This window comes from Periplaneta americana, chromosome 10, assembly GCF_040183065.1.
Source record: "Periplaneta americana isolate PAMFEO1 chromosome 10, P.americana_PAMFEO1_priV1, whole genome shotgun sequence".
Lineage (NCBI taxonomy): Eukaryota > Metazoa > Arthropoda > Insecta > Blattodea > Blattidae > Periplaneta > Periplaneta americana.
The window spans coordinates 84,231,869-84,258,565 of NC_091126.1; the positions used below are offsets into that span (position 1 = coordinate 84,231,869).

Consider the following 26,697-nt stretch of genomic DNA (forward strand, 5'->3'; position numbering starts at 1 on the left):
CGAGGACACCAGATCTTATGTAACACAAACCATTGCCATGCTTTATAGCTTGATTCTCTTATAAAACATTTACACGCCAAAATCATTGTAAAAGATGTTCAAAAACATTTACACATCAAAATCACTGCAAGGGATATTAAAAAATACCTCCATACAAAGGTTACATCGGCGGGAAAAATATTTTGAGTAATAGAGAATATAGAAAGTTATAAAATTCCCTTATGCAATCAGGCATTTTTCGTAGTATTTTACGCACTGCAAGACCCGAAATTATGCGTCAATATCGTATTTAATTTTCTGAACGTATTAATGATTTCTCGCTGAGATACAACGTTAACCAAGTAAATTAACTATAAAAAGTAGGCCTACTACGTTCTTATGAGTGAGAAGCTACCAATAAAAAGGAAAGGAAAGTTTCAGTCGTCTTTCAACATTAAGATACGTGCTGTCTTACAAAACACGAAAATAAATCAACAAACACTAATATAAGTAAATCCACGCGGTGAAAGAATTCAAGATTAACTTTTATTTCTCCTGCTGCAACAAATATCCGAGCCACCAGACAGGTTTAATAAAGCACTGCACTGGGTCAAGACGTACAACAAAATGTGATTTTGTAGAGTCGTCATGGACTGAAGAACGCAAAAGCCTTCTGCCGGTTGATAAAGCCTCTTAGGAAAATATGACATTAGAGAAAATCGTTTGTTTTGGTGTCCCATACAACGTCCCGGAGTTTGTCGGTTTAATTACTTTTCACCCTGTATTTAATGGCTTTCTGTTTTGGCATTCTCAACTTACAGTATCAACTCCATTCATTCATTCATTCATTCATTCATTCATTCATTCATTCATTCATTCATTCCTCTTCTTTAGCATGAACCTCTCTCATAACCAGGAAAAGGAGTGCCGCAGTTTTCGTTGTTGACAGGATATTTGTGAGAAATGCATTCGTAAGTCTGATTGCCTGTATCTGACTGCCAAAATGTGATACAGTAAAGAATTTATGGAATAGTAAATTCCATGTAAACAGGTCCCTGCGTGGAAAGTAATGCCATGGTCATTTCACCAGGACTGATTCTTAAGGTAAATCTGACATTTGTTCTTGTTTCTATTCACAGCCTGTTCCTGAGTGGACAACATCTCAAGTCGTGGAATGGATGGTGTCAGTCAATCTCCATAGCTATACAGAGACTTTCATGACGCATGGAATAAACGGCACAAAATTATTTGCTCTAACACCACAGAAACTAACGGTAAGTTTGAGGATGTATGTAGTATTGTGTGCTAGACGTATTGACATACAGCCTTAAAAAAGTTTTGTCCCACAGAAAGGAGGCAGTGCGCATGATCAGAGGACGAGCGACCTGGTTCACAAGAGAAAAAATAGTTCAGGTAATAAAATTAGTTTTGTTTCATTTCATGCGCACTGCCTCCTTTCTGGGACTTATAAAGTATTTGTGCGACAAAACTTTTTTCTAAGACTGTACGTTGTACTTACCAGTTTGTATGCATCAATTCTGAGGGATTTTGAACTACACATGTTCTATGATCTTTAATGTACTTTCATAAGCTTTCATCAGGGATACATTAGTTATTGGAAAAGAGTGAGAATAAACATTTACAGAAGTATATTTTTGTTTTCCTATTTTCAGAACTAATTTTCTTGCATTGTGGCAGATGTTCGGTACATATGAAGGGTTCAGAACCATAGTAGGCCAGGAGCCATTTACTAAAACCGTAGAAAACAAGGGTTAAAATGAAGTTATTATTAGAGTACGGATTTTTAGGTCGTTAAAATGTAATTTTAGGTGCCTAAATAGGCTTAAAAGTGTAGGAAATAGTCTCTAAAGAATTGAAAATAGGCTCTAACAAAAAATAATTAATGTTTTCTTTAAAAACATGTTCCAAATCATCTGGAATTCACTTCTACAATTTAATAATTTTAAATGCTTATACACCGTTACCACCACTACTACTAAAAATACAAGGACAACAAATATCTAACTAGTTATACATAAACTAAACAATTAAATGTAAAAAAAAATTAGACATAAATTCAGTACACAAACAAGTCAAATGTAATCAATTTTTATCAAGTCTTGTCCGTTGATGTCCATAATTAGCTTCACAATAAATAACTAATACTTTTTCCTAATTTTCACTAAAAAGCAATGCGTCTGTCACTCAACACAAATTTGTATGCTGAAAATGAACGCTCCACATCCACTAAAGTAACAGGAGCGTATTTCAATTTGGACAATAGTTGGACAGGAATGTTACATTGTAAATCCGTGTTCTTCCCTTCTAGGATATCTGAAGCAGTACGCAGGTCCTTTTGTCGTACATTTCTCTGCAGAACTTGCTCTAGTTTATCCCATACTTTATTTTCAACAGAATCAGGAACACATTCGGAATTTAAAATACAAATTTTCGAAATTAGAATGGCTGTTTTGACATATTAGAGATAAAACATACTTAAGAGATCAAAAAAGGCATTTTAGGTGCTATTAAAATACCAATTTTAGGCATAGTTTTATATAAAACTTGTACTTGCAAGTTTTTATGAACTTATCTTTTAAGGATTAAAATAGGTTTTTACCTAAAATCCGAAGTCTAGTTATTACCATAATTCAATGGAAACATATAGAAAGTAATATAAAGTATACACATTAAAACTAAATGATATGTCAGTCTTCATTAAACTATGGTATTCACTTAAATTTAACTCTCGCTTTCTCCGTTTTTAATAAATGGCGCTTGGCCCACTATGGCTCTGAACCCATCTCACATATTATGTGAGAAAGAGTGGATGTAATGAGATAAATGAGATTCAAAACTTGAGTAGTTTAGTAAAATTTGTACAGCATTCCGAGTAAACTCGATATTTTTTAGACAGTGACTGCATTATATAGAATTTTTCGTGCAATTAAATGTTTGTAACTTGGCGTAACATAGCATACAAGTGAATATGTATCCCATATTTATTTTGCCCTAACATGTTTAATAATATGAAGAGCTAGGTAGCCCTTAGCATAAAATCAGGGCCATTATTAAGGGCTTCAAACTCTTTCCTTTGTCTATAGAAATGAGGACATCATTTTATTTTTACTTTAATTTTTATTGTACCTGAGATTTTGAATGTACTTCACTCCCACCCCTTCTACTAATGAACTTCCACCCAAGGCCGCATATGCAGTCAAAGTCGTCTTACGGTCACAGTATACAGTATTGAGTGAGTATAGTATGTTCCAGAAATATGGTCGTATTTTCCAATGAATAAAGTGAATTCATTATTGAATCATTTTCGCAAAGGTACTGTGTCCGTTTGGTTACGTCGCTTCCCGGTTTCCTCCACCCGTTTCTGCTGGTCCCTCTTTAAATTCTAGTGACTGGGCTGTCAGCTCTTTTCTGAAAATATTTGCTGTCAAGAATTATACGTCTACGTAATATTATACAACTGTTTAAAATAATTTAAATAAAAGGGCCTTGTTAAGCAACTGTCACGTGATTTCCCCCTTTCTACGACCCTGCAACATACAGGACGGACAGTAGACAGCAATCTGAGTAAATTTATCTGTGCGAATCGGACAGAAGTGAAGTGATTACAACATGTAAGTAAGGTATTCTGTTATAGAATAGGTACAGAATTATTATTTCAAGAGGCACAGGATTATGCCCCCCCCCCCATGTCGATTAATGCTTTGCATTATTTTTTGAGGGGTTACTGTAAAACAGTTGTGTTTGTTAAATATCCTACAACAATAGAAGAATTAAAGAATTACATTCCAGAAGTCCACACCTGTGGAGTAACGGTTAGCGAGTCTAGCCGCGAAACCAGGTGGCCCGGGTTCGATTCCCGGTCGGGGCAAGTTACCTGGTTGAGGTTTTTCCGGGGTTTTTCCTCAACCCAATATGAGCAAATGCTGGGTAACTTTCGGTGCTGGACCCCGGACTCATTTCACCGGCATTATCACCTTCATCTCATTCAGACGCTAAATAACCTAAGCTGTTGATAAAGCGTCGTAAAATAACATACTAAAATAAAAATAAAAACTTTCCAGAAACAATACATTCAATTTCAGAAGATATGCTTAAAACCTTTTTCGATAATATGCACACAAAAGAACTGAAGAACCGTATAGAAATGAACGGCCATCACTTTCAAAAATTTGTTTAAATATCCAGATTTTGATTATTTTTCAATTTAAATTCACTTATAGCCTCCAAAAAAGTTGTTGAAAATGTGCACGTTGTCTCTCATTATCAGATAATTGTTAAAAAAAACTGTGCTAGTATTTGCGTACGATACCTCTCTGAATTTACAGTATATATTAAAAAAAATATAGGCCCTATTACTCGATTTGCTGTTACGGCACACCACACACCAATCTTTTTATCATGCGGATGAAATCGCGGATTTTCTGTGCACCAGAATCTATTGTTCTGTGAACATATAATTGTAACCATAAAAATGAAACCGTGCCTCATCAGAGAAAATGATTAAATGTGCATCAACAATACCGCCAACAATGTTTTGTAAAATCCAATTACAGAAATTCACTCGACTTTCATTGTCATGTGACCGTAATTCTTGGACTACAGTAACTCTGTAAGGTTTCAATTTAAAAAGTTTAGTAGCCGTGTGGCTGAAAATTTTCATACGCCTACTTCTTGTGCAACACGATGTAAAGATTTATTAGGAGAACGTTCAAGTGATGCACCAATATGATCAAGTTTTGCTTCTGTTAGAACCCTTTGTTTTGGCCTACGAATTTTAGAGTTCAGGGATCCCATTTCTCTTAATGTAATGACAAGGTTTCGAACTGTATCTCTATGTGGAAATCGAATATCGGGGAATTTCTCTACAAAGTGCCTACACACTTGCCGGCATGGATCTGTTTTAACGTAAGTTTCGTACATAAATATTCGCTGTTTTAGAGTAAACTTTTCAGCCGCATTTCAATTATATAAACTAAATTAATGCACAGAGCACACACATCAGCGCATTTAAAAGAAGTACACAAAATTTTGAAATAACGCAGTGTTGCCATATCTTGATAACAATGCAATATCGGCTATACGCTTATATGACAAAATACAGTATGTTTGTTTTGGTGTATAGAATACTCTCCAATACTTTTTAGTACGTAAGTATGGCTCATTCTGTATTATAGCGGACGGGAAGATGATTTGATTACCGTCCAGTGCAGGGGAATTTTGTCGTTCTTAACCTCCTTTTCGTTCAACTTTAAGACTTTTAGGGCCTAAGCAGAGCTAAAAGAAAAAATGGTTAAAAATATAATTAACACATTTCTCGGTTTCATGACGAAAAATATAACAAAAAGGTGCAGGAACGGCGTCTTACATTAAAGCATAAATGAGAAAAATAATATTAAAATTAATTTTATTATAAATGTTTTCTTGTGTAATGTACGTTTTTTTCTCACTCACCAAAATAATCAGAAAATTGTGGAATTCACCGGAATTTTAAAATAAATATAATTCAGTGAAAACATGCTAATAAAATTAGAAGTAAAATAGAAATTTTAAGGGGATAGTATGGTTTTAATATGGTGTAAAATTATTTTTAATAAACTTTCAGATGTGAGGAATATATTACATAAAATTTAATGCACATTTATTGCCTTATTAGCTGCAGTGACGCGATATTTAAACCTCTGATGCCCATTGTTTTCAAGGGGAAAGGATTGTTAAATGTAATGGAAAACCAGATATATATTTCTTTAAAGAAATCTTTCATATGTGAAAAATATGACATAATATTGAATGCATATTTATGATTTATGGCCTTGTTAGTTGCTGTGACGCCATTTTTGAAGTTCTGATGCGCAAAGTTTTTAAATGCCACTAAACTTTGATTGCAAAAAGTATTCAAATATTTAGCACATCCCCATAGGTTACAAACTCACTTAGAACAGGATATTGAAATAAAATAATTTAATATTAACTAATAATATGTTTAAAGCTACTGGTATATGTGTGAACGGATATTAGCAAGAAAGAAGTGAGAGAAGTGTTTCTTATTGGTTACGTGTACATCACCACCACCACCACCACCACCACCATCATCATCATCATCATCATCATCATCGTGTGTAAACCTATATTAAATTTGTGAGCTCCAAAAGCTCACATATTTTGAAAATCTTGACTTACCGGTACAGTAATTGTATTTAGTAGCATAATATCGTAAATTCTTTAAATAATACCTAAACTGATGCATAAACGAAGAATTCATTTGGTTCGAAATATTAAGAAGTTTCATTTTAAATTACTTTAATCGTATTAAAGATGTATGAGGAATCAAAGTTAAAGAATAAATTAAAGAAAATAGCATGGCAGATTACCATTTTATGCTGATTATTATAGAAATAAGTACAGTGCCCATTGAATTACTACTTTCTCATTATCTGCAGTTTCAAATGTTCTGAATTAGTATTTAAAGACTGTGCTTCTTAAAAATAATTTTGTAGATATGTTAATGGCCTATTTTTAGAGTGCAGTGACAAGCAGTGCATAACAGGGAGGACACTGACAGATGTAGATAACTGGCAATACAAATTGATCCAAGTCTAGGAATGCCTCAAGACTTATGTTATGGAATAGGCTTGTTGGCACTGGAGATGTGTTGGCAGTGATCCAGAGCCATAAAGAGTTAGCATCGTTGCCAACCAGTTAACCTGACAGGGTGAAGGTGTCTGGAACTATTGTCTGTCATCTGAAAGAGACCAAGTGGATAGGAAATTATAGATCGTACAGTTACAACCTGCCTCATATTTTTTACGAATTACGTTCAAAAATATGAAAATAAAATTTGTAAATTGTTAAACTTTGTTCGTACAAATTGGACAGTATTAATTACAGTTTTAAATGCACTATTGTGGAAAGAAACCTTCTCTATTGTTTACATAATTTAGTTTCTCCATTAAATTTATACTAAGTTACTCTCACGACTAATATTTTTGACTTCACTTAAATTTAGTTTCACGTATATTAATGTATTCTCTCAAGTCATCTTAATTGCTGCTCATATCGGTTTTACAATAATAAAAAAAATGTTGATATTTAACAATGTTGTATTTTCTATTTTGGAAAAGGAAATTGTACCAGAACAAAGAAAGGAGTCCATAAATGTACTGGTCTTTAAGAAGGGGGAAAAGACTATCTGTAGTAATTTTCGAGGAATAACACTTTTGATGACGACGTACAAAATTTTGTCCAATATTCTTTTGAGAAGATTAACTCCATATGTAGATGAAATTATTTGAGATCATCAGTGTGGTTTTAGGCGTAATAGATCGACTATTGATCAGATTTTTTGTATTCGAGAGATATTGGAGAAAAATGGGAGTGTAAGGGTACAGTAAGTCATTTATTCATAGATTTCAAAAAGGCATATGACTCGGTTAAGAGAGAAGTTTTATATAGTATTCTTATTGACTTTAGTATTTCCAAGAAACTAGTTCGATGAATTAAAATGTGTCTTAGTGAAACGTACAGCAGAGTCCGTATAGGCCAGTTTCTGTTGGATGCTTTTCCAATTCACTGCGGGTTAAAGCAAGGAGAAGCACTATCACCTTTACTTTTTAACTTTGCTCTAGAATATGTCATTAGGAAAGTCCAGGATAACAAAGGGTTTGGAATTGAGCGGGTTACATCAGCTGCTTGTCTATGTGGATGATATGAACATGTTAGGAGAAAATGCACAAACTATGGGAAATGCCTATTATTATTCGGTTGAGAAGCTTTTGTCATCCAGTCTACTCACAAATAGCTGAAAGTTAGAATTTATAAGACAGTTATTTTACCGGTTGTTCTGTATTGTTGTGAAACTTGGACTTTCACTTTGAGAGAGAAACAGAGGTTAAGGGTGTTTGAGAATTAGGTGTTTGGGAAAATATTTGGCGCTGAGAGGGATGAAGATACGGGAGAATGGAGAAAGTTACACAACGCAGAACTGCACGCATTGTATTCTTCACCTAACATATTTAGGAACATTAAATCCAGACCTTTGAGATTAGTAGGGCATGACGCACATATGGGCGAATCCAGAAATGCATATAGAGTGTTAGTTGGGAGGCCGGAGGAAAGAAAGACCTTTGGAGAGGCCGAGACGTAGATAGGAGGATAATATTAAAATGGATTTGAGGGAGGTGGGATATGATGATAGAGACTGGATTAATCTTGCTCATGATAGGGATTGATGGCGAGCTTATGTGAGAGTGGTAATGAACCTCCGGGTTCTCTAAAAGCCATTTGTAAGTAAGTTAGTTTATTCTATTGTATATTCAGTGCTGGGTTAATGCTGAAATTGTGGTTCTCACAACAGAGGAGAAGGTGTTTATTGTTGACCATTATCTCCCGTAATATGAGTACTAAAATATTATAAATATACTCTTAAAATCAAGATAAGTTATTGTAAAATGCAAGGTGACGTAAGACTGGTCCCGTACGACGGAACTTCTCGACGATAGCTAACATTGTTGTGTTATTTGGTGCCACATTGTTAAATCGCTTCTGGTACTGCTTTTTAACGTGGCGCAAGCTCGGCCCATTCTGACGCCCCACTCTGTATGACCGGAAATAATTCTCGACGGTAAACACCTTCTCCCCTGTTGTGAGAACCCTAATTGTAGAAATCAACACAACACTGAATTCACAATATGTCAAACTATTATGTAAAATAAATAAATACTTCGTTGCTAGGGAAACGTGGACAGCAGATGAACAATAATTTCAGTGTCGTTTATTTTGCCGCATACCGTATATCTACTAATATTTTGAAATAATAACAACACAAATAATAATTAATCCACTTTGAAAAGTAATTCGCATTATCCATATGGGATGATCGTGTTAACCCTCTTCGCAGTCTGTGTCATTAAATTTCCTAGATATGAAATTCAAGTTTTAGCTTAATTTCCTTATTTTTTTAATTAGTGTGATTCAAAATGATTTGATTTTGTGTTATTTGTATCACCATTTCTATTGTTATTAAATAAGTTTTATGTTTTCACAGCTTTTTTCAGTTTTTAAAACATTTTCTTATTTTTGTGTAATATGGTTATTCTGAAAGTGATTATTTTGTTGGAAATTATTAGTGGAGCTTTTTCGGAGATGTTCATTGTTTTAAAAATTTTGCTCGAACATTTGAATTTCGACAGTGAACTAATATGATTTTCAACTTTTTGTAGACGTTCATACTTGTATAGCTGGCATTCGAACAATCAAATTTCAGCAATGAACTGAAATGATCTTCAATTTACAGTACATTACAATAGGTACTATGACATTCATAGGTTGTAGCTGTGTTTTCCACCCTGTCAAAACTGTATAGCATTGAGGAGTTAGCCTTGAAAAGGAAGAGAGGCAAGTTTAATGTATATGTTACCTGACAGTGTCACCAATAACATATTAAAAAAATTAATCAGTTTTGGTACACATTTTCAACACAATGGATGGGAACTTTTGAATCTTCCTCTATTTTTAAATATAGGAAGTTTCTTTTAAATTTTCTATAGGTCCAGCCTCAGTAATACATAAATTATTGAATATTCCAAATGCTTAAAATGATTGGTATGTGATTTTGACGAGGTACTTGCATTAACCCTCTTGGTGGTAGTAGTAGTAAGTTATAAAAAACCTGGGTAGCAGAAAGGTTAAATAATAACAATAATTTATTTATTTAATCTGGCAGAGCTAAGGCCAGTAGGCCTTCTCTTCTACCCAGCCAGACTCTAATTCTTATTGAATACAATTGCTTACATAGTTATTACATTAATATCTAGACCATAAAACAACATGAAAGTAAATAATTAAAGTTGGTTAAATAATGTTAGTGAGACAATAATAAACATTGGTAAGAAATAATAATAATAATAATAATAATAATAATAATAATAATAATAATAATAATAATAATAATAATAATTATGAGATAATTTAAATATTTATTCTGTGATATATATATATATATATATATATATATATAACCATTAAACATTGAGAAACCTGAAACAGCTATTATTGTTAACAAGAATTGTTAGACAAATATTTCGTTAGTCTGTTCTTAAATTGGTTTGATTTCTGACAGTCCCTGACATTACTCGGTTGGGAATTCCAAAGCCGAGAAATAGCCACAGTGAAAGAAGATGAATATGAGAATGTTCGGTGGGAGGGAATGGATAATATTGAGGAGTGTTGTGATCGTGTGTCTAGGTTATGGTGGGTGGATAAATTTTGAAAACGAGACGCAAGATAGACAGGAGTGGAGAAATGCAATATGTGAAAGAGGAAGGAAAGACAGTGGATTTTCTTACGATCTTCTAGACGGAGCCAGGACAACATTTCGAGGGATGGTGTTACATGATTAGCCCGGTTAATATTGCAGACGAAACAGACGCACATATTATGAACACGGACACACATATTATGAACACGTTGTAGTCTCTGCGCTAAAATCCTTCCTCTTTCCAAAAGAAAACCTTCTTCTAGTTCAGACCTCTTCATTGTGTGCACATTATTATTATTATCATTTTCACACTAGTATAACATGTTATTACTAATATTCTCACTTATGGATGTACTTGCTAGCCATGTTGATCTGTTGCTTCACGTCTCTTTCAGGACATTGGTATAATTGACGAGTTCCAACAGATCACCATCCTCATGTGTGTGGACGAGCTAGGCCATTTGTCTCACGTAACCAATTCAGATCGGACTGACTCTGGTAATTGTGAACACAATTTCGCCATACTGGAACGTTGTGAGAAATGCAACAAATATAGGAGGACAGTTTTGAAACAACATTTCCATTGTCAGGGTATGTTTTCCTAGTATTAATTTTTACATTTTTGAAACTCCAGCAGGAATATTATCGTGCAAATAATTAATAATTGGACTGATATGCATGGAGTATATTTCCAGCAAAATTTGCTTCTTAAAACCCAAAAATTTCTCACTACATACAGTAATATATTTAATATATTCAGTGTGTGTCGTTAAGTATGTTTAAAACTTCGTGTATGTGAGTGTTTCCCGATAGAAACATAAAAACAACAAATGTCGCTGTTAACATTGAGTTGTGCTTCCATGCCAGAATAATGTCCATGAATATTTTTAAATTAATGGCTTTATTTCAAAGTACTAATGTAAAAGTGTTTAGCATTTATAGCGAATACTCCCTCCCTTCTCCATACGTGCCTGAGCACAATGCACACAAGACATAATGGCAATTTATTCATTTGCATCAAGGCACTCATCTGACATACGTTCTCTGCACATTACAAAAGTTTTCTTAGTTGTCTACAGATTTCTTTCTGTAAACGATGATCTCACAGGTAGTCTAGTGAACTGAGCTCTAATGATCTTGATGACCTAAGTAGGCCTATTGTATCATCACAGTCTAGTATATACAGTCACGAAGCTTGAGTTGTGAGGGTGCTAGGAACAATAGACTGTCCCGGTACTATTTCGCATTGTCTGTAATGAGGCGATAGTAGCGATCCTAGTGGTTAGCAACTATCTATGGATGCATATTTACTACGTATTGAGCTTCGTGACTGTATATACTAGACTGTGGTATCATGATGTCCAATCAATTGCTGAGTGTGTTATTCATTCAGATTATCTGTAACATGACAGGAAAAGTGTGGTGGGACTATCGTGCATAAACCACATTTATGTTACTGGTATATTTAGTGGTATATCCTGAAAGGGACATGTCTTTCTCCTAAGAAGTACAAATGAATCTTCCTATTATTACAGTTATAGTTTTAGGACCATTTTTGTTATTTTTAATTCAAAAACACGCATGCGAAATTTTTAAATGTGCTTATAGATTACTTTTTTAACTTATTTTTCTTCAAATTATGTGTGAACGAGAAATTATAACAAAGAAAGGAACGCATTTACGTAAATATATTATACCATCAATGGAGATAACATTGACCATTAAGGGTAACTTTGACCCAATAGAGAATTTTTATATTTCCCACAAAATGTAGTATATCTTAGTAGTTTCAACTGTACTGTGTAGATGGCGGCTCCTATCAGTATTTTGTGAGAGATATAACAATTCAAATAATTAATGTAATCTGTGTTGGGCCAAAGTTATCCTTAATGGGCCAATGTTACCCCACTTGACAGTATGTACCTAAAGAACTGTAACTATTACTTAGAAACAATGCACAGTTTAAATCCTACATAGAGCATGGATGTTTAGTATACATCGTCACTGTGTTACCTTACATAGAGACTTATCATTAGAGCCCAGGTGTTTGACAAAATATCTTTTATTACTGGGTTGGCATATGTCAAAATTATAAATATTTAAATGCTTTTCGAGATATTTAGGAGTGATAGTACCAATTTTTATTTTGTCTATTTAAGCTCTAGCTGCCTATTTTAAGAATAAGTGCCTATTTTTTACTTTTAAAATAAATTAAAAGTTAATTTGTTTGCTAATTTAAGTTATTTTAACAATCATTATTTTGTTACCTCCTATTTACCCTTCTTATGTCCGAGTTTAATGTCGATTATCCCAGAATTGTAACACTTTTATAGAACTCATTTTGTTATTTTAAAAGGAATTATCAATATGCTCAAAATTTTCTCCCATCTGCCCAAATTCCATTAGTGAAAAGTGCATACTATTTTCTCTAAAATACTGACTTACAGGAAATAAAATAAATCTGCCAAATAATGAAAGATTACAGTTATGGTAGACAGAAATTCATCTACACTTGCTTGCTTCAAACAAGCTCCAGTTACATCAGTTGATGTGGAACGAGTTTTTCTGTGATGAAAATTGTTCTATCTGATAGAAGGCAGAATTTAAGATCAGAAAAGTCCACTGCTGTGGAGTAATGGTTAGCGGGCCTGGGTTCAATTCCTGATTGGGTTTTTTTCCGGAGCTTTCCCTCAAACAGTTGAAGAATTTCTGATTAACTTTCGACGTTGGACCTCGGACTCATTTCGCCATCATTAATTCACATATCATCATCCTCCATACCCATAGCCTGGGTGAAGTTCACAGTGCGATGTGGCATGCTGTACTTGTACAACAGTGTAGCTGTTCGGCTACAAGTATCGTTCACAGAACAGGAATGGTAAGCACAATAAGCCTCAGGTTTAGATGCAAACTTTCGGGTCTCTCCTCCGTAAAAGAGAAAAAAAAAATCAGAAAATCTAAATATGTACCTTGTGGTAATGTTGCAGTGCTTTTTCATATTTTTAATTGCCATTATTGCGTGCCTATTATGCCTTTTCCATGTTTTAACAGTCTTTCTTGCATGTCTATTTTAAGTATTATAAATCCCTAAACCTCCAGCCAGTGAATTCCAATGTGCTTTCCTATTTAATGTTAGGTCAAGAACTAGAAAGGAGAGCCCAGGATAAACAGTAAATAATTTGTAAAATAAATTGTAATTAAGACCTGGCTGGTGTATTAATCTATGTCCACCTCACCTGCAATTGATTTCTGTAACAATAATATTTTTTTCTCTTGTAGAATGCGGTCAAAGCACAGAGATGAAATCATCTCTGCAATGCTCCATTTCTCCCACTGTTGATCAACCCCCTTACCAACTGTTAACAACAAGTTTTGGTCTTGGGCTATGTTCACAAATTACTTCAAGTGAGAATCGAGCACCAGAGGTCGTTTTGAGATGTGTCCGCGAGCTGGAGTCACGTGCTCGAAGGGATCATACATTGGATTTGTATGGTCTCTATGTGTCGACGCCTCCAAGTGAACAGCTTGAAGATCTGCAGATGAAACTGAGAACAGGTTGGATGTCATCACTTTCATCAGTTTTTCCAAAACTGTTAATTGTGTCACCACGTTTTGTGTTCTTTGTTAATACAAGATACAGTGTAGAATATTGGTGTTCACTGACAGCAGTTGTGTAAAAAATCAGTAAATTACGCAATCATGACTTGCTTCATATACTAGGGTTACCGGTACCAGATGAAATTTCTGGGACAGAGCTAAAATCTAGGACACACTAAGACACTAAGGTTTAAAAAATATATATATCATACGATATAAAAAAATTTTATTTTCAAACTTTCAACATTGTTCATATACAATAATACAACAATTTTAACCCTTAGAAGCCGGAAGACTTATGCCACTATTGCACGCAAATGTCTAACTCTTACCCAGGGGTTCGTATACCTGCATAATCGTAAATTCGTGTTGGGTTCGTTAGCCGAGCATTTTAAGGCGCACAGCATATGTTCGGCCAGCATATTATGCCTAAGATTGTAGGTTCACGTTTGGTTACTGCAGTCAATTGAGCCTGTGGTGAAGGATGGGGAGGGTCAATGTAAAACAATCGATGTAATGGTACGCATGGAAGCTGACGGAGCTTCAGTTGACTGCAGTTGAAATGATTTTGCTCCTTTTTTTAAGAAAGAAAAAAAACATTACCAAAAAATTATTGTTTTAATCAAGTGCAATGTTCTTAATGTTATATGAAATTAAAGAATATCAACGTATAACATACTATTTATAACATATTATATCACGTCATAACCACAATAATAGCTGGCCACTAGAATGGACGCACGGCTCCTAAGAGTTAATGGTTAAAAATTCTGTAATAGCAATGAAAATAATATATTGGTAATTGAGCTATGGTAGTAAATTGAAATCAATATTGAATCCTTAACGTATTATTCTGACTTTCCAATCACGTCTATCAAATTTCCATTACTTTGAACATATTTTTTAATACATCTTGATTACACAACTTTTAACACTGTATCACTTCGGAATATGTATGATAAGATTTACAGTTTGTATTTTGAATGTTACATTGCACGAATATGAAGTTCCTAATGGAGTCAAATGAGAGATGATTCTTTTCTTTTGTTCACTGGCTGTGTATTAAAGAGAATATTATTTCCATATTCTAAATATGAGCTGGCATTGCAGAGAAGTATTGAACCAGTTTAAGTAGTTCTGAGTAAATTTCACTATTCAAAGAACTGCTGAAGTATTTCATCCAAATATGACGACTGATGAGATAGTGTGTCCTTTGTTTTTAAAGTACTTTTACTCTTTTCATTCTTAACATATTTTCCCAGATTTCAGAATTCATCAAAAGCACTTCACATCATTCAGTCTTGAAAGAGAGAGAGAGAGAGAGAGAGAGAGAGAGAGAGAGAGAGAGAGAGAGAGAGAGTTAAATCAGTAAACTAAAACCAATTTGCATTCTCCACTCCATCACATAACGAAATACATATATTGTATATACTTCGAGGTTTGACACCAGAGATCGTTGTGTACCTGTACAATTTATATTCGCTGGGTTTCAGCTACATCAACTTCGCCATCCATAAAAATAAACTACAATTTTTATTCTTGTGTTGATTATTTACTTTCGAAAGTGTATGAATGAATTTTTAAAATACAAAACACTATTTAAAACTATACTCTGGTAATTTACTGAAATCCCCTCCACGTACCCAGATGCATCAAAAACTAGAGCATGTCTGGGAAACCCAGACGTCTAGTGACCCTATCCATAGACAGAATGTGATTTACAGTTTTATAGATATACAGAGTGTAATGAAAAAAAAATGGGCAAAAATTCAGATAGGATCAAATCATCCAGTTGGATTAAATAGAAATATTGATAAAATTCCATTTCATCGTCCACACCTGTGGAGTAATGGTCAGCGCGTCTGGCCACGAAACCAGGTGGCCCGGGTTCGAATCCCGGTCGGGGCAAGTCACCTGATTGAGGCTTTTTCCGGGGTTTTCCCTCAACCCAATGCGAGCAAATGCTGGGTAACTTTCGGTGCTGGACCCCGGACTCATTTCACCGGCATTATCACCTTCATCTCATTCAGACGCTAAATAACCTAGATGTTGATACAGCGTCGTAAAATAACCCACTAAAATAAAAAAAAATCCATTTCATCCATACTTTATAATTAAAGACATTGCAGGATTGAAATTCTTCAGTGTATTTTTATAATTTCAATTATTTTTACCTGTTAATGACGGAGAAAAAAATCGCTCCAGCACTGGGAACCGAACCCAGGACCCCTAGTTCTACGCACTGGGTGCTCTACCACTGAGCTAAGCCGAGGCTCAATTCACAGCACCAGATCAAATCTTTCTCCTTTGATCTTTTTCCCTTTGTGGTCCTACTCCATGTTCTACATATATTATGTCATCATACAAGTTAAAATTTTTGGATTCTTCATAATGCATAGAAGAAAAAATTGCAACCTATATTAACATGGCTCCGGAAATGCTTAGCTTCTGAGTAGGGTTTGCAAATATAGCAAAAGTGCACTCCAGTATTGTTTGTTTGCTGAAATTATTATGACAAGTTCTGTTTACATTTCCTTAGATGAACTCTTCAAAATTTCGACCTCCTGCCTGAATACAGGCCGCAGCTCGTCATCTCATCGAGATTCAAACATGCTTGGCTTTTGCACTCACCAGATTTTAACCCATTGCGTTTCTTTCTGTGGAAGCATTTAAAGTCATTGGTGTATTCGACTGCTGTGGATAATGAAAGAACGCTTCGTCAGCAGATTCTGCAAGGTGTCGAACAATTATAATTCTACTAAGAATTTGGGAGCATGTTCGGATTTCGATAAACATAATAATTCGATGTAATCATAATAATTCCAGCAAACAAAGGTACTGGAGTGCACTTTGATCATACTTGTAAACTCTACTCAGGAACCACGCATTTCCAGACCTAAATTGATACAAATCATTTTTTCTTCTATGCATATCAGGAATCCATAACTGAAGATTTGCCCACTTTTTTCGTTACACCCTGTACACTTGGTCAAAATGAAAATGGCCGGTCTCTTGAGCAGTGAAAATTTTCTAAGTCCCTACGGGTGAGCGCGCAGTTCACTACCGTAAACCTCTGTGCGCCGCTTTAGTTAACTCCATAATACAAGGCGCTGATTTGGGCTACCTCCACAGCATGCTTCGAATCTCCGTAGAGAATTTTTTGTTTTGTCCTTGCTTTTATTTTTTACAACTCCTTTTAGTGTAATATAATCAAATAACTTTGCTTATGTTAATTCATGTTACTTACAGATAATTACACAATTGGTGAAAATTTGTGGTTATAATACCAGGAAATCAGAATATATTTTGTCATCAGAATTACGGTTTTTCTTCTTGTTTACAATTACTACGTTTAGGCCCTGATGATCACGGATTAGATTAGTATAATAATCATATTCCCTGTAGCACAACTTGCAAATTAATTATTGCCAATTATTTAACAGCCAACATATTTTCCTTAGGCAATAGAGTGCAAAGCAGCAGAGATTAATAAAATAATTAACACAGCATTTTAATATGAAAGCCCCTAATTGTCGTCTTTAGTGTTACTTCCAGCTAGCGTCAAAAGTTTCTATTAACACGAAAAAAAAATAATAAAGCGAAAAGTATTCTAAGGATAAAAAAAAATGACGAAAACCTGTCATATTTTCACTGATGCATTTAAAAGACAAAAAAAAAAAAGTTTAATAACTCGACGAAGATTTGAACTAGTAACCTCAACACCTCTTAACTAATGCTCTAACAACTACGCTAAAAGTTTTATTGCAGTCAGAATGGCATTGTATCGAGCAATGGTCGTACTCCACTTGAGAACCTGTTATACATTACATAGTGTTTGCATTAAAATATTCACTGTTTAAACACTCTGAAGGATCTGTCTGTTTTAAAGCTCGTATACGAATTATTTTCTCGGAAGATTTTAGTGATTAATAGTTGTGCTCCCCATTATAACTACTAGAAGAATATACAATCTTTTGAACAAAGCCTGGCTGTCCCGAGTGGACACGGAAATACCCGATTCGAACTTAGTCTCTCAGACGCCTGCCAATTTCATTTTGATCAAGAGTACGTCTTTCATTTTGCGAACTACCACATATGCAACTGTTCATATCTGAGTCAGGGAAGAAGATAGTTCTCATACTTTTTGTTGTCATGCATGTATGTAAATAAAAAGTCTTACAGTTAGTTATTCTATGAATTGAAAGATGAACAATAACGAAGTGATAAAGATGACTCATTTAATTGACTCTGTGAATGATATGATATGTATACAGAACGATTTCTAAAAAGATACTAAAACTAACGAACCAAATGAAGATGTACTTAGGTATTATGCCGTTATTTCAAAATGTGAAAGAATCCTTTTCTGTAAGAATTTAGCACAGTGGTTCTCAATATTTTCAACCTATGCAGGCTACCCCTTCTTTCAACTATGAAGTTCACCTTGCACTCCTTTGGCCACAAAACACTCTCTCTTGAATTGTATGGATATATTTAATTTAAAGCACTCCCTGCCCAGTATAATAACTTTATCTAAATATTTTCTTGTGTATTTCATGGTTTTGAATGATTGTATGTTTGGTTGCTTCCTTTCAGATGTGTTGCGAGTGGATTTATCTGTGTATGATTTTTCTACTATTGCAAGTGCCCTCAAGAGGTACCTACTTGAGCTTCCAGATTCAGTCATCCCCGTCCAGTGGTACACCAAATTTACCAATTTGTTTGGTGAGTTTCTCTGTAGATTTTCGTGTAATATTAATTATGGTAAATATTTAAATTAATAAATTTTTAGGTGTCAGGTCATCAGACGTAATCTCCTGAACTGTTATTACTGGTACGTTTTATTGAGGAAAAATATTAACCTATATGAATTGCATTACACATTCATTTTTAATTTTCAAGGGAAAATGAACACGTATTATTCCAGAAAAATGTAATAATTGGGATACTAATAACCATTTTCTAGATGTAACAGAGCTAAGGAAAATGGTGTACTAATAAGGAACATGACGTTTACCTCTGCTTTCACTCAGTACATTTTACCATAAGGAAGTTGGAGATAGTGATAATGGAAAGTGATTGCCTGCACATAGGAATGAAGTGAAATGATCCTTGTTAAGTGAGAGATTTTTCGTCCTCCCTGTAATTTCAAAATGCCTCAGAACTAACTCATCATCATATCAAACACATAATGCGACACTATCCTAATGCTTGTACATCACGTGTGTGTGTGCGTGCGTGTTTTTTTTTGCCCCCCCCCCCCAGAATTCGTAGACACTTTTACTCACGCTGTGATCTAAGATATTATGCCTGGACTCGCATTATGAAGTGAGTGCTGGTTCGAGTCCTCACAGGGAAGGAAATTTTTCATGAAATTTTGGCCAGTGTATGGGACCTGTGCTCATAGAGCATAGTGATGAATTTGAGGAGCTGTAATAGCAGTATTCGGTTCCTTAAACCAGTCATAATGGCTGCAATGGATCATCGTGCTGACCACGTGTTACTGCCGTTTTGGTTGGATGATCGTTCACCTCAGGTGGGACAGTCGGCTGATCAGCCTTGGTTCTTCATGGTTTGTTGTGGACGGATTATTATTATTATTATTATTATTATTATTATTATTATTATTATTATTATTATTATTTAATGCCCAGACACTTGATATAATATAATCATTAGGTCTAGGATTCTGATGACCTATAATTAATGAAAAAGTCCTAAAAACAATGCATTTATGAACTAAACATCTTTCAAAAATGCCCTAAAAATTGATCTTATATAATTGGCTTAGTGGGAATATTAATATTTGGTCTAGTAATTAAATTAAATTCTACTACCAACATTCAAGTTTATTTATTTTACATAATTTTTTTAAGTAGTACACTTTAATTAATTAATTTACCTGATGTAGTTCCATGTAGTCCACCACAAGGCCACTCTTATCCGGAACTAGCAGGTATAGGGGAGTTATATTGAAGGGGTGCTTGGACTGATCCATTACGTGGGGTGTACTATGTTAAAATGACAATATTTGTGTAGAAAAACGATTAAAATAATATACAAAATAATGGGTATTAATTGAAAAAAATATGTATAGGAAATATCAAAGGAAATAAATAATATTTTACATTAATACTGTGGATTTATGGCCAAAATTAAATGAAAATACCCCCAAAAAATGACCGAATAAAACAAAAAATGCTCTTATGAGTTGTAAGAGATAAAACATTGTCGTAACAAATATGTTTTAAGACGCTCAGTTTGTCACATAACGTATAAATACTAAAGCAGCAATGTTTCTGGTTTACTAGAAAAAAACATGCAATTTCATTAAAATCCTAGCCCTAATGATCATTCATCTACTTTCCAATACAAATCACCTTTTGTCTTCCACTGAAAGGTTTGTAAGACATGAGAAAATTCCTACTACTCTTATTATTGTTATTATTATTATTATTATTATTATTATTATTATTATTATTATTATTATTATTATTATTATTATTATTATCTATAAACAAATTATAGATATTATTATTGTTGTTGTCTTGTCAAAGAGGAGAATATAATTTCTTAAGATCATATTACATTGACTAGTTTCTTTCTTTCTTTCTTTCTTTCTTTCTTTCTTTCTTTCTTTCTTTCTTTCTTTCTTTCTTTCTTCTTTCTTTCTTTTTTTCTTTCTTTTCTTTCTTTTTCTTTCTTTTTCTTTCTTTCTTTCTTTCTTTCTTTCTTTCTTTCTTTCTTTCTTTCTTTCTTTCTTTCTTTCTTTCTTTCTTCCTTTCTTCCTTCCAATGTATTTTATTATTTCTTCCTTTTTCTTCCATTTAGTGTGTTGAAATTGAATATCCTATATAAATGTTTGTCGTTTCACCACAACTGTAATATAATGTGTCTGTTTTGCTTTGTGCAGATTTCAACAACGAGGAGCAGAGTGCCAGAGGCCTTTACTGTCTGGTGCAAGAATTGCCTGAGTACCACAAATCCACTCTGCATTTTTTAATGGTCCACTTCTGCCAAATGTGCCAGATGCAGTATGCTCGTGGAATGACTGAGCCACCTATCGCCATCATCCATTTTCTGTGTCATATTATTCTCCGACCACCCTGGGATAAAATTATGTAAGTCAGATTACAGATTAGAGATTAACATTTTCACACAATTACCAGTACAGTAATGCTCTTCATTAAACTACTTTTGTGTTGAGATCGAAGCTGTAAAAGTGTTCTGAATGTTACAAAAATCTCTCCATGCTGCAGTATAAATGTCCAGTAACTACACTGCTATGTGTTTCAATTTATACCCATTTTAAATAAAGTGTACTATCTTGTCTCAGTGGTGTCCCTGTGTGGTACTGACCACACAACCAAGGAAGCAAGGAAGCCCGCAATGTGTATTTGTTTAGTGTTAATAAAATTATATATCGTCCCTTACACTGCATTAGAGTGTAAGTTGGAGTGAAAGTGCGAGGTAAAACATGATTAAGAAAGAAATTGGGAAGTAAATATAGTGAGTCACAAATTAAATTCTGGCTTCTGACACAGCACAAGAATTGAATTGAGCTTATTCAGATATTACTACTGAAAATTGCTGTACATTGTTGGGATATACTCTAAGATGACTGAATTACTTTGCACTCACCAAGATTCTGTGATCAGTAAAATAACTCAATCACATACAGTAGAACCTTTATTATCCGTGGTAATGAAGGCTGTAGACTGAATGGTTAATCGAAAAAATCGGATAATCCATACCATAAACGATTTTCATAAAATTAATAGCATAATAATACTTAGGCTACAATTTCGTAATTTCTGCCGTGGTCTTATGTTAGCATGCTACGTAATAAATCAGAAGTTCACTAATTTAAGTTCGATTGTCAACAACGAGGTTTTAAGGGGCAAGAGAACCCTTGTGATGGTCGTCTGCGGAAAGACAGGAATAGTAGAGATCTCGTGTTGTAGATTGACATGCTTTATATACTTTATCCTCGTTTTTTTTTTATTAAATCGCGCACAGTTTTAATGCAAATCTCCGATTCTAACCCAGTGATGTATTCTGGAATAATGACATGGGCTATCACTTATGGGGAAAACTAGATATATCTAATAAACTAACACGTAAATATATGTATATATATTTGTTAAAAATGTGATTAAATAAGTCATCTATAAAACAACCAATATAATATTTAACTATTATTACATTTTAATTTCTGTTTTATGGATACATGAACTCCAGCCATCTTTCCTTTCGAGCGATGTTTTTAGAGAAAGCCAGATTTGCATAATACATTCGTTACTGTGATACGTTAACAGAAAGCCACAATTTAAGTCACACAGAGTGTTGTGTGCACTCATAGTTGAGCTCTGGCGTCTTGTCAGCTCACTTGAGTTGTGTGGATACAAAGGAAAAATTGTGACCGTGTCGTGTATGGTTCCTGGAGTAGCTCAGTCGGTAGTGCGTTCGCGTGCTAAGTGAAGGGTCCCGGGATCGATACCCGGCCCCAGAACAATTTTTCCTTGAAATTATTCACACTTCACGATTTATTCTTGTCATTTAGTTTACTGTTTTGCCATGTCAACTGACTGCTTATTTTGACTCAGCTGCTCCCGCAGTAGAGACAGGGATAAGCTTACCACAGCTGTACTTTACACTCACATTGACAGTCATTTCACTTAAGATTAGACTGATTCACAGTTTTGGTTCAGGCACTCCTAACTGATTAGATTTAGGTCTGATTCCACCTGCAGGGAGGAGATGTACAACAAACATGTGCATGTACATGTGATGCAACTGCTGTTACTGCGTGTGGACTGGGGAGTGGAGCTCCCGTATTTTGTGCCCCGGCTGAGAAGTACCAATCACATTGACACAGAATTGGATGTCGGAGAGTGTCCCAAGTCTATGCAAGATGCTGAATGGTACTGGGGTGATATTAGCAGGTCAGTCTAGAGATTTAGTAATCCAATACTGTATGTATCATTTAAATTACTAGTTGATAAATTCAGTTTGTTAAGCACTCAAAGTCGATAGCTCCTACATAATTATGTAATATATAACCCGGAATTATCCCTTATCCCTGGTAATCCTCACTCTAATCCTTAGGTTTCTTTTTTACGTAAAAATTAATTTTTGTTCCTACAGAATATATCTGTTATGGTAACAATTGATATTAGAGGAGAAAAATTCGCTCCAGTGCCCGAGGATCGAACCCGGGTCCTTGATTCTATGTACCAAGCACTCTAACCATTGAGCTACGCCGAAGTTAAATCCACACCACCGGATCGAATCCCTCTCCTCCAGTGTTTTTCCCCTTTGTGGCCTGACTCCAAGTTCGACATGTATGTTGACATATATATTAAGTTAACTGCCATTATCCCGGCCACCAAGTCACTCAATTGGGTGCACTCCTTGTATAATGGCAGTTGACTTAATATAAATGTCGACATACATGTCGAACTTGGAGTCAGGCCACTAAGGGGGAAACACTGGAGGAGAGGGATTCGATCCGGTGCTGTTGATTTAATTTTGGCGTAGCTCAATGGCTAGAGCGCTTAGCGTAGAACCAAGGACCCGGGTTCGATCCCTGTTGCTGGAGCGAATTTTTCACCTCTAATATCAATTTTCTTTTTTATCCTGTTCATTCCTTTTTATCTTCTCACAAACTTGCACATATCTTGCGTCCCACAAATGGGTCGTCAGTGATTCCATGGTATGTCTGTTATACATTTTGGTAGTGGTACATGTACCAGAATCAGGGGCTGCCCTTCATTGCAGTGTAACCATGAACAATTTTCTATAATGACGAAGGATGCAATTGAAGGGTAAAGGAGTTTCTACATTGCAAAAGACCCTAAGGCCAGGGATGCAAAACTGTGCTACAATTGTGACCGACACCACAAGCCAGAACACGTAACTCATCCCTTTCCTTCAACCCTTGCGTCACTGGACATGGTTGGGGGAGAAGAGAATATGTATTCAGTGTACTTGCCAAACGTCACAGATACGTCATTGAAGACTCCGGCCTTATGGACAGGGGAACAAACTCTTTCCCCATTCTTCCAGCCCTCTCTTCCCCAGTTCTGCAACCCTGCCCTAAGGCTAATAAATGGATGAGTAATAAAAGAGGGTTATCTTCGTCTGAATGGAATAATGCAATTAAGCTGTCGTGCAACACATGAGCAGTACGAACAGTTCCAGGTTCTACTTGTTGTCATCATACAGGATGCGAAGAGTCAGAGACACTTGGTCATGTTCTCGGCTTTTGTCGAAAGAGATAATTGTTACGAAATAACCGTCACCATCAAATCTGATCCAGGATTGCAACTCACCTTCTGACAGTCAATTAGGAAGTACATGAGGAGGCCCATTACCTTTCGTCAGATGGTAGTAATAGACGTACTGACATTGTTGCCATAAACAGGAGACTCAGAAAAGGGCTTATTTTGAATCCCATTATAAAGATGGAAATAGACTGTGTTCAGTTTCTGCAAGTGAATGAAGAAATCAAGGACATTTATGAATCCTGTATTCCTCACTTGAGCTGTAACTATGTTAATTATGCGTGGGAAGTAAAAGGCCTTCTGTCCGGAGTTAGGACACATTGTTTCACTTCACTAAATCTACACACAAAGTATTAAAAATGCAAAGTACAGACATTCATGATATATGTGTTGGTATGCTAAGGAACTCTATATATAGCCTATCCTTAATTACCACCTCTACCATAAATCACCAGGACACTTAAAATGACTGATTTATGTAAGTTTAAAAGTTACTTGTTTCATGAAAAATTGTTCTTATTGTTATCTTTTTATCCCAGTTGTCACCTGCATATTGACGGGCAGATGTTCCTCTTTGTGGAAGTACCGTGTATATATATATATATATATATATATATATATATATATATATATATATATATATATAAGTTTTCCATCACCTATCACAACTATGGATTTGTGGTTAAAACAGGGATTTCATTTTGAATATTCTATCATATCATAATGCTAGAGAGAGAAAATATTTATTTTGTTGATCTATTTAGTTTTTCCGATGTGTTTGTACATTGAAATAAAGTATATAGTTGTTTTCAAAGCTAATCGAAAACTTTTGACCGGTAGTGCATAAATTTCATTATTGTAGTTTATATTTTAATGTTATCAGATTGTAAGATTAATAATAAATAAAAGCTTTGGTTTATATTAAGAATGATATTCTATTTAGCTTAAAGTTTCATGTCCTCTAACCACCAAACTCACAACCCAAAGGGGGGGCAGTACCCAGGCGACAGGTAAACTGGAGCCCCCTGTGCGCTGTGTCTGTGTGGCTACATTGGATTATTTCACTACTTTTTAAACCTGTTACTGTCTTCTTCCAATTTTCAGAGAGGAAGTGAATGAGAAGTTTATGGACACTCCAGATGGAACATTTTTGGTGCGGAATTCATCAAAGAAAACAGGAGAATACACTCTGACACTACGTAAAGGAGGTTCTAACAAATTGATTAAAATCCTTCAAAGGAATGGAAAATATGGCTTCTCAGAGCCTTTCAAATTCTCGTCCGTTATGGAGTTGATCCATCACTTCCGCACCAATTCCCTGGCCCAGTACAATTCCATGCTGGATATTCAGTTGTTATATCCAGTGTCAAGGAAAGAAAAGGTGAGCAATATAGCATACTATGTAGATCTTGTAAAGAGCTGTTTAAAATGAGGTATCACACGTCGAAAAGAGAAGTAGGGTGAAAATATTTCTGTACTTATGTGTTACCAGTAGCTACTGGTACTTACTGTACCCATGTTATTGATACATTTCTTCATGGAGTAACATAATACAGGTGTTGTGTGTAGAACTTTAATATAACGTACAAACTTTAATCATGGGAAAAGGTAAAAGTAAATTGACTCTATTGTGTAATTTACCACCTAGAATAAATTGTTGCATTTTCTTGTTTATGTTCAATCTTTTGAAAAATTAAATTGTATTTACATACAGGGCTCGTACAAAAGACCTTTCCGGTTTCGAACACATGTAATTTACGTTCAATGAATCTGAGGTGCATGAAAATAGTACCAATGAAAAGAGAATCTCAAAAAGTTTAGTTCCTTACCTTAAAGATGTTCAACGTATCCCCCCTTGGTAACACGGCACACATCAAGCCTATAGTCAAGTTTCACGTAGGGTACGCGGATTTTTCGACCCCCAGATTCTGAGGTTATGTCTGTTATCTTACCAGAAAGATGAAAAATGGCTTCGTCAGAAAAAACCACGGAATAAATGAATTCATCATCGTTTTCAATTAAAGTCTGCATACTTATGCTGAAGTTTCTTCGTAGCACTTTGTCCACTGGTTTTAGGGCTTGCAGCAACTGTAGTCAGTGCGGATGAAATTGCAACCGCTTGTGATGAAACTTGCCTTAAAATCAGTGTATTATTTACGGATTGTAGGCCCACTGGGTGGATCTGCACCAAAATTTGTTCAGTAATGCTGTTGCATATTAATAACCGAATCAAGATTTTCTGTTCTCTATAGCAGCCGCAGCCATTTTGCCTCAATAATGAACAACTATGCGCTATTATGGAGCACTGTTAACAACTAGGAAAACAATGTTGGCACAACTAAACTTTTTGAGTTTCTCTTTCTGTTGGTGCTATTTTCATGCACCTCAATTTCATAGAACGTAAATTACATGTGTTCGAAACCGGAAAGGTCTTTTGTAGGAGCCCTGTATTTGTGAATCTCTTATTTAATATGTTTTGCGCTGAAATTGAATGATTGTAATGTATTTTAAATAGATGAAAGAATTTTCAAAGATAAGAGTATGCTATATCAAGAGTATTGT

At 34.9% G+C, this 26,697-nt stretch overlaps 1 protein-coding gene across 2 annotated transcripts in view; it reads left to right on the plus strand.

Moving 5' to 3' along the window:
- LOC138707841 (phosphatidylinositol 3-kinase regulatory subunit alpha-like) overlaps nt 1-26,697 on the plus strand; it is a 570,572-nt gene that overhangs the window by 519,292 nt on the left and 24,583 nt on the right. The window contains exons 3-9 of one of the 2 annotated variants that reach the window (XM_069837816.1): nt 1,119-1,253; nt 10,648-10,843; nt 13,532-13,807; nt 18,446-18,574; nt 20,763-20,970; nt 22,585-22,794; nt 25,240-25,516. In XM_069837816.1, the coding sequence (XP_069693917.1) occupies nt 1,119-1,253; nt 10,648-10,843; nt 13,532-13,807; nt 18,446-18,574; nt 20,763-20,970; nt 22,585-22,794; nt 25,240-25,516 (1,431 nt within the window). The remainder of the gene's footprint in view (nt 1-1,118; nt 1,254-10,647; nt 10,844-13,531; nt 13,808-18,445; nt 18,575-20,762; nt 20,971-22,584; nt 22,795-25,239; nt 25,517-26,697) is intronic. The other variant, XM_069837817.1, reaches the window with a different exon arrangement.